The 10,044-nt window shown below is 35.8% G+C and overlaps 1 protein-coding gene across 2 annotated transcripts; it reads right to left on the reverse strand.

Moving 5' to 3' along the window:
- Positions 1-2,444: 2,444 nt before the first annotated feature.
- LOC110997471 lies at positions 2,445-7,314 on the reverse strand. Of its 2 annotated transcripts, XM_022265638.2 has the most exons (5): positions 7,166-7,314; positions 4,802-4,909; positions 4,420-4,497; positions 3,955-4,043; positions 2,445-2,874 (listed from the first exon to the last, which is right to left on the reverse strand). In XM_022265638.2, the coding sequence occupies exons 1-5, from the start codon at positions 7,233-7,235 to the stop codon at positions 2,641-2,643; spliced, it is 579 nt and encodes a 192-aa protein (XP_022121330.1). In that variant the 5' UTR covers positions 7,236-7,314; the 3' UTR covers positions 2,445-2,640. The 2 variants fall into 2 exon arrangements, with proteins under 2 accessions (XP_022121330.1, XP_022121332.1); XM_022265640.2 differs by lacking the exon at positions 4,802-4,909 and having other exon boundaries at positions 7,166-7,293.
- Positions 7,315-10,044: the final 2,730 nt, after the last annotated feature.

The following is a 10,044-nucleotide window of genomic DNA, read 5'->3' on the forward strand; positions in this document are numbered from 1 at the left end:
AAAATAAACTATTCAAAGAAACCTGTTTTTTTAAAAGATCAAGAGGGATTGCCTCCGGTCTGACATAGTTTTTAAGCCACTGCAGCCTGCAGGTACCGGGTAACTTGTAAGAGTAAAAAACTTGATTGATTTTTAAGATCTTTAAATAAATCTTAACAAACCACTGTTCTTTTAATCTGAAAACCCCGTAGGATGATTATATTTCAAGTGTACGTTTTCAAGATTTATCTCTAAAAGACACATTATATCACCATACTCATTGTCTTTGACGAAGTTAAAAGTTCAGTTTATATTTAAAAATGTTGTTTAAGCCTATATATCCTTCCTACCTACAATCTAAAGTTCCTCGAATAAAAACGGTTAGAATAAAAATGTTACCGTGAAACGAACCTGCCAACCGTGACAGTTCAGCTTCCTTGTAATTTATAAATAGAATTACATATGTACTACTGTTTTATTAAGTGTATAACTTATTTTTATGTATGTGGCGTTTTTAGAAGTATTTAGATGATTCATACATTTATTCCAACTACATCACCTAATACATAAAAATATATCTAATAACTAACCTTAAAATTTAATTATTAAAAAATATTATTAAAAGGAGTCCCTTTAGGTAAGGTTCGAAGATACTAGCAGCGTTCCCCCTTTGAATAGCTAGACTAATTCTTTGAGCGAGGTAGCTGCCAGCTCTTCGACCTCCTGTGATGTCGACTAACCTTTTTGATAATTCCCTAAAAAGCTTTAATGCGCTAGGACCCCACGGACCAAGGGTCTCGACACCGAATGGGACAAAATCATATTCAGAGCCTAGACCCCTGTATTTGCAGACTTTAGCTTTTTCAGCCGCATCACAAGCCGCACCAGCTCTCTTGTTAGTTCCATAAAGATTGGAAGGGGCCAGTGTGTCTGAACAGGTGGCATCCCATACCAAAACCCGACCCATCTTCCATGGAATCAAACTCATACCGTCCGGTCTCTTGCCATCGTCTCTAGCAATACCAGTCGGCTCAAGTAGATTTGGCACGTTGACGGTGGCAAGGGACCCATGTATGATATCGTTGAGTGCAGCATGTCTCGAGAAGCGGCCAGCACTTTTTTGACATGATAGTCTGTGATGTCCTAGTTTGTCGACATCACTGCCACAGGGACATGTATGATGAGCGCAGACCGGTACCCCAAGCCGCAGACAGGCTGCGATTCGGAGCGTGTCAGGTTCAAGAAAAGTTCCTGTATTTGACGAAGGGTAAGCGTGAAGCCAATAGCCGGCCTCATGCGTACCCACGGCCAAAAGCCTAGCACGTGCTGAACCTGTACTACGGCTCAAAAGATTGTCATAAGTCATTTTACTGTCTATGTCGTCCCAGCTCCTCTGTGAATTTAGAGAAAATGGAAAATTTTGACCTGGGCATGCAATTAAGAAAGCGTTTCTAGCTTCTTCCAAGCCAGCAATCTCAAAGTTTGAAGGGGATGCCCTTAAAATTTGACTTATGAGATTTGCTGAACTATGGACAGAAGATAGGAAGGCTGGTAAAGCGACACTGGAAATTTTGCGAATCCCCAAACCACCATAACGGATTGGTAATGATGCTTGGGTCCACGATTGCTCGTTAAGCTGTATATTGGGAAGCGATTCTAAGCTAATTTTGATTACGTCGTCTACTTGTGTCAAAAGATCTGGGTGATTCCAAAAGGAGCAGCAACGGAGCACATATGTAAATTTTGGGACAAAAAGACAGTTTTTTAAGATGCAAAGTGCATAATGCGGACTAATTTCAAGGAGACGATCAGCAGAATTGTTAAATTTATTAATAGAATTATTAATATTTTCAAAAATAGATTCATCAAAAATTGGAGAACCTAAAAGGTAAAGGGAATTACTATTAACTATTTTAATATTTGGAGCCAAAATCTGAAATTTTTGTTTTACTGTATTTAAATTTAAGTCGCAGTTATTTATGAACAGTTCGCATTTGCTGAGATTTAGCTCCAAACCAATGGCTTCAAATTTAGATTTTATTAAAAATAGGTCCGAAAAAACAGTGTCCACATCACCTCCTAGTGTGCCGTCGTCCAAATACCAAACGTTGAAATTAGAATTTAAATTTTTGATTATTTTATTTATTGCCAAACTAAAAATTGCAGGCCCAAGGGGATCACCGTGTTGACAACCTACTTCAATAGATATAGACTATTTACATATCATTTAGATGATTATGTAAATAGTCTATATCTGCCTACTAAAATGTTTAACCCTTTTCATGATATTTTATTCTTCCAGCATGCAACTCAACATATCAGTTGAGTCAATACTTTGTACCTACATCTAATAAAGTAGGTAAACACTTAAGAACATCGCTTATACCATGACCAATCGTCATAAATAACTTATCTACTTAATAAATTGTATTGTCCAACGCTTAAAGGTAAAATAAAACAATGCATCATATTTTATTGTGTATATTTATTACAAGTATTTATTTAGGGTTTTATCTGATTACATTTCATAATAGAAAACATATAGCAATAGTTACAATATTGATTTACGATTAGTATACTTTATGTGATTTTTGATAAAATGTATTGCTCTATTTATCTTTTAATATAAATATAGTATATAATATATATGAATAAACGTGGTTATTCGTAAAATTCAAAAGTAACGTTTGGTAGGTTTCCAACAGGATTGAGGGGATGCCCCAATGGATGCTGGACAACTTTTTTAATCTTGTCTTCGGTAAGAGCCTTGGTAAGGAGAGAAGCCTGTCTCAACATTTTCTGAATATATGTCTGTGTCTGAACAAGCACGGAGTAACATAATACCACCCGATTTTGCTCATTGTAAACTCGCCATTGAAGGTATCCGCGTTGGTTCTGTAAGAGAAATAATTTCGTTAAAACGGAGATTCATTTCTTGTAATAATACTAAGTTTTTATTTAAGGAGTTCCTATTTTAAATGTTTATTTTTTTTATTTAAACGAACTTGTAAGATTTTATTGTCTTGTAAAAATATAACAAAAATCAGTGGCGCTACAACCTCTTTAGGTCTTGTCCTCAGATTTCTGAATCTGTTTCATGATCATTTTTTAATCTAATAGGCAAGTAGGTGATCAGCCTTCAGTGCCTGACACACGTCGTCGGCTTTCGGGTCTAAGACTAGTCGGTTTCCTCACGATGTTTTCCTTCACCGTTCGAGCAAATATTAAATGCGCACATAGAAAGAAACTATTGGTGCACAGCCGGGGATCGAACCTACGACCTCAGGTATGAGAGTCGCACGCTGAAGCCACTAGGCCAACACTGCTCTCTTCTTGTAAAAATAATGTCAACAAAAGCTCATGAAATTTTTAAACCCAAGTATCTTTAATAAAAATGACTAAACATAAAAATAGCTTTTATAAAAGTGCACAAAAACATAAGTAATCTTACAAATGCGTTGGCGTCTTAAATCATGACAAAAAAGGCACTTGAAAATAATTTTCCTTGTACCGAAACATCTGACAAAAGCAGATAATGACCACTTAATATTCCTTACAATAATTCTTAGATTTCCGGACTTCATCTTAATAGTTTATCGTCCTTTGTTTACATTTTAATATGACGTGTTGGTCCTATAACGTGACTTTTTGTTACTGCGATAGTCAAATATATATGTGGTAATACTTATATTACTCTTCTTTTAAGTAAATAAATTTACGCTTACATAAAAAACATCCTTTGAAAGTTTCAGATATGTGCTCATTTGTACCTTCCAAGTATAGACCCAACACGCATTTTACCAGGTTTATTGACACAAAATAGAGGGCAAACGGGCAGAACCTCACTGTATGTTAGGTCATATTGCCCATAAACACTGCAATTACGCTGCCGGTCTTTTAAAAATTAATACGCTCTTTTCTTGAAAGACCGCTTCATATAAGTTTCAGAAATGTAAATAACATATATGAACTTACCAGTGCCATATTAGTTGGTACCGACATAACACTAGTAAAGGATGTAAGAGCGTCGGTCTGCACGGGGCATAAGAGGATGTCACATGGCTCTAAAAAACAAGTTATTATCAAACAAGTTGTTTTCGACATTACATATTTCGCAACCCTAAGCTGGGTGAATTAGCAATTCGAATGTTACACAAACTAATAGAATTTTTAATATGGAAATAACACTGATCAAATATTATTTCCAAGCACCTTTCGTATTCTGGTATAGTATAACATACATACATACTACATAATATATTTCATATTTTTGATAACGTATTTACTAACAAATAAGATAAGCTGAGGTTGACACACTAGGAGCTAGATAAATACTGTAAACTAAATTACTGTGGTAGCTTAATTTAAGGATATGTCGATGTTGTTTGGAATTTGAATACCATTTTATAGAATTAGATGTGTTGGAAAGAATAACCTCACCCGGCGTCACAGGCGTTCTGGCATTGACGAAGTTAAGTTTAATGATGACATCTTGATCAAGCTGCAAAGATGCAAAGTCTGAAACATGCAAAACAATGGATTCATAACACAATCACCGAATAAAAGCAAATGGTTTTTATTAAGCTTCAATTAATTGTGAATAATGTTATCTTTAAAAGCATTAATGCAAAAAATGCTCTATGACTCGGAATATTCGTCATTTATTATTTCTGTCTTCATTACTTAAAATCATTATGATAAGAATTAAATTTTTAAGGATTGTCACTATCTTGAAAAATTTCAAGGAAAATCAATACTTGAGTTTGTATCCGCACTTTAATATTTGTAAGCGTTCTTCTAAATTTTTTATTGTTGTACCTACCTGCGTAGAATCGCACATTAACTGGTATTTTATCCCCGAGTGTGACGTAGCATGGTGGACTGTGACCACATCCATCAATGTTTACCGTTACCAAGTCATATTCAGACCCTTTAATGAGATAATAGGAAGTTAGAATATATATATAGAAGAAGACGTAAAAGAGTTGCGTGTTGAAACATTTCAGATTCCAAACGTCTAACTACACCAAGTTATAATATATTAATACCTATTAGATAAAGTTATATATTTCTTGTTATTTATCTCATTCATTGATGTTTATCATTTCAATTTTGTATTAGTTGTTGATGGAACTACTATGATTTAATCTAGGATTGTCAAAATAAAACTTTATAAGTAGGTATCAAGCTCATAACTTATATGTGTTTAAGTACTTCAGATTTCTGTTTTACTCTCACATATATGGCGTTCTGTCATTCTTGGTAGAATTAATGGGCATAATTGTATCAAACAAACAGTATGAACATATGTTTACCTGAAATATATTTTTAGTTTCTTTAATAGAGTTTAATGCTGGGAAATACAATGAAATAAGGTTTTCTACCTTTTTTTTAGTAAATCCCTTATATTCTATTTAATATTCAGTGGAGCAGCTGTGAGCGGCGGTGAATTTGGAATTACGTAACAATGATTATTAATATATTTACTATGCAATGTAGATACGTACGTATATTGATATTTATGTTTTCAGTGCAATTATACATTATTATGACAAAATAATAATTATTTATCAGAGGATTACAATAAGTAAGCTACTTTCTTTATTGTGATTGATTAGTGTCATATCTTATCCATTAATTTTAACTTGGTATTAGGTACTCAAGAATTGGCATGTTGCTACTTGCTAGATACATCTAAATCATGCATTCCGCATTGAAGAATCAGAATATCCTCGACATTCGTTTGTGGGTAGACGTGGTCTCCAGTAGTCTTTTTAATTATTGTGGTCGTGGTGTGGATGTGCTTTAGACTAAAGTCCCGATGGAGTTCGTCATTGCAAATGTATCAGGGAGCATTGACTATTTGATTTAGCTGCCCACAGCTGACTTCCGTATTTTTGCGATTCTATGAACTTGTTCTATTGTAAAATTTTCTCTAAAACTAAATTGGTGAATCGATATGAGCTACTTCTTGTCGATAATAGGGTTGAGGCGTTTGAGAACGAGGGTCTCTAATAATTTTGTAATAACAGGTAACAATGAGATCGGCCTGTATGGCTTTTGTTGGGTCGTCATTTTTAAAACGTTTGTGCAACTTTTCTTTTACAGGGAGCCATACCATAACCGTAGGTAATTAAACTTTTTATTTCACTGAGAACTTTTTTGTGACTAGACGGATATTACGGATACCCGTTTCATTAACGTTTCCTGGAAATTTTCTTTCTCGGCAAAGAAAAGGAAACATCGCCTATTCTTTGTGCTTTTTTGACGCACCCATTCCGATTTCAAGATTCCAAGTTCTTATTCGTCTGTCTCATTGTTTAATGCAATTGGAGGCAATCGGGCAGGAGGCTCATCTGATGTTAAGGGATACCGCCCGTGGAATGTGCATTTGAATAAATTGCCAAAATGCTTGCGTGAAGGACCCTAAGTCCAATTAGTTCGGCGTAAAACACACACATATATCGAGCTGCACGCGGTGGCCCGGAGTGAAGCTTACACTGCTGAGCAAACAAAGCTTCTTAGAGGCTAATTTAGCCTTCCCTTCCAAATGACCGCGAAACTGAACGTCATTCTATATGTCAACGCCCAGTATTCCCATGCTAGTTGAGGCTTTAAAGAAAGTGTCTTCAAAATGGAATAGATTTAGTCTACCCCAGTCCCAAACTTCTACCACACAGCAGAGTATCGACTTCTGGCACAAGTTTGTTCCGGTACTCATCAACAACTGTCCGGGAGTATCTGAAGTCCTGTCGTCCGTGTAGCAATGAATGTTACTACGTTGCAGCAAAGGATGATATGCAGAATAAATATTGTCGGGAATGAGACAGAACCTGTGGGACTCCAGCATTCATGAGTTTAAAGTCGGAACATGTTGCGTAGATGACGACCTTGATACTCTGATCGGCGATAAATCTAGTTGTATAATTTCCCGGGATAATTGACAATTTAATTAATCCTTAGCAATATTTAAACTTTAAAGACACTTTTTTTTAAAAAGAAAGTCTGTTTAATAACTAATTAATATTATCAGACAATAAAAACGTGAAGTCATGCTTCGTAGGCTTGATGTTTAGTAAACTTTTAAATAGCCAAAGTTGTATTGAGAGAATAGTAGTAAAATTTGTTAGGAGTATCTAAAAAATATAAATTAATGAAACAAAGCTTGTACGATATGAGAACTTACCGCAATCCTCAAAGATTACAGAGGCGCGGGTCAGGGAACAGAAATACAACAGGAAACAAATTACATACATTCGTACGAAAACATGAAAACTATTCTTCACTGTGTTCTCTAATATACTGGACACTGCCGATTACCTATCGCAGAAGATAAGGCAATTCTGGCAGTGCACTATAGTCATTAATCCATTAATAATCATTTTAATTATAAGTAGCTGATTTATTGTAAGTAGGTACCTACTGAAATGATATACAGTGATGATATCATATAATGTGGCTTAATGAATGAATAAGATTTCTGCGGGTAGAAGACGTGACGGTTCAGAAAAATCTTTTTATGTTTATTTATTTATGTTTAATATAACTTGAGATAATCACCAGCTGCCACTCTTTTTGGTAAGACTCCAGATGCAATGCCTCGGCTATAGACAAGTTCTAACTATGCTCAAATGCCTTAAATCTACTGCAACACCAATGGAACTATAGCTCTGTGTTAGGAAAGATTTCCTGATGGACGTCATCCCGATTATGAAGTGTTTATGAAGCTCAATGTAACTTGCGTACTTACTTCATTGTTAATCATGAAGAGGATGCAAATCCGTTCCAACCACCTTTGTGCGCAGTATATATACGTATTGTATGTATAACTTAGTGGCTACTTTAAACACGTTTTGTAAAATTGATTTAATGAACGATATTATAAAATTATTATTTCTTCATATCTTCCATTACAAATCCTACAATTATATTAAAGTAAATTATAGCACATTTGTAATTAAAATAAAAGCTGTTGAAGCATTTTAGTAGGGGTTTATTATTTATTCAATGATGGAAATACAGTGACTCAGAATCTTAATAAAAACATGTTTTTTGTTAATTTGGCATCATAGCTTTTTTTCCCCCATTATAGTTTAAATAAGCGGATGCAGGTATACTACGCAAAAACAGATTTATAAAAATTCCTTCATTAGGAATAGCATCAAAAAGAGTGGAGGTAATGGAAAATTACACTTTGTCAAAAATTACAACCGCCACACCATGTATTATTCTACAAACTACGGGGCTGCCGATTTAATGGATGCTAGAAATATGTGGTTAGCAGCCGACCCAGGCTTAAGTTTGGCTTCTAGCGTCAACTTTCAAAGGAGCTGGGATGATCCTCTTTGTAAATCTGAATTGCAAATTTATTAGTCACATGTCATGGCAGTACAGTTTAGGGAAGCCGATCATTGGCTTAATCCGTATCCTTTCGCCAAGCACTGGCACCGTTTTGAACCCTGAATCACTTCGCAAAAGTATCCCTTCGACATCAATGCCAAGAGTACAGAGAGAGGTGTGGCGAGAAACCTGTAGGTTTCTCGCCACACCGCGGTCAACGCCCTCATACGCCGCACTTTTTGGAGCCAACTGCTCCAAAATAGAACATTAGAGGAGAAAGGAGGCATCGCTAGAGACGATGGCAAGCGGGCAGATAGGATGTCTCTGATGCCTTGGGAGATGGGGGAGGCTGTAGGTAAGGGCTGAGACTTGTGTGGACAAATGGGTAACGTCTCTCCTCCCTCGGACAAGCAAACAAACGCTTGCTAGAGCAGAAGGAAAATAAGTCTCCTTTGTAGTAGATTCAGGCGCTTATTAAGTTGGCTTCTGGTAGATAATACAGGTGACCCTAGCTGGTGCTTTCCTTCCTTACCGAATTAGTATCGCAATACAACGAGGAGAAGCTGCCAGCATTAAAGTTACACTAGGTAGGGGTTTATTATCAATACTCTATATGTTCAGAATATTGTAACCACTGTAGGTCTTTGAGACTTACTTAAAGTCTAAAATGTCTTTTACCAAACGGACGCCTGTGAAAAAATCTCTTCTTATACTTACATTGTGTTGTAAGTTTACCTGTAGTTTATCTGTAGGAACAATTAAACATTTGAGTGAAAAATGATCACCATAGAGCAAATATTGTGAAGTTAAAGTTAGCTAACTGTGAAGGGTGAACTATACCTACTCACTAGTAGGAACTAGTAAATAGTAATAGTGTTCTGTGCTCACCAGTGTCCACAGCAGAATAGAGATGAGCTGCTAGCACTGATCGACTTTTTTTTATTTGGGAGGACCTGGGAGGACATTCTGTAAGAGTTTAGAGTAGGCAATAGGCATCACTGGGCCACTGGCTAGTGGCCCACTTGACTACTACTATCGACTAGTCAAGTGTCAACAAGTATATCATTTATTAAAAATATAAACAAAGCTTTGTTAGGAAATTCATAGTGAAAAGGCGGGAAACGTTGGTCGTGGCGGGAGTTTTGTTTTTTAGTAAAATTTATAAATTTAATTTAATTGATATAAAAGATCAATTTGTATATATTGTATGTAGTAGTTTAACTTAATTGTTTATTTCTTTAATTTGTGTATATATTCTTCAGCATTTGGTAAGTTTTTATACTTTTTCCTCAAGGCCTGGAATCAGGCGAAAAAATGAACGAGCCCCCGGATATCGGGGGCTCGCCCCCTGAGGTTGCGTGTAATATTATAGTAGAAAATAGATTTTCTAAACTGGACGAGTCCAGTGTAGACACAGATGTGGATCAACGGAGTGACCGTAAAAGAATGAGATTAGGTAAAATTTGCAAACATTGTAATAAGAGGAAAAAAAGATTTGACCCGACGCGTCGTAACAAGCAAAAAGAGACTGATTGTTCGTGCCAAATACCGGATATTGAATTTCCCTCATTATGTACTGAGATTAAGAACGCTAACGATATAGATAGTTTTCAGCAAAAAGGTTACCCAGCACATAATACAAGTGTAACTGTTAATACCCAACAACACCCACCATCAGATAGTTCTCAGTCTCCAAAAAACCCTACAGGCCGATCGTTTTATGAG

This window comes from Pieris rapae, chromosome 1, assembly GCF_905147795.1.
Source record: "Pieris rapae chromosome 1, ilPieRapa1.1, whole genome shotgun sequence".
In the NCBI taxonomy this organism is placed as follows: domain Eukaryota; kingdom Metazoa; phylum Arthropoda; class Insecta; order Lepidoptera; family Pieridae; genus Pieris; species Pieris rapae.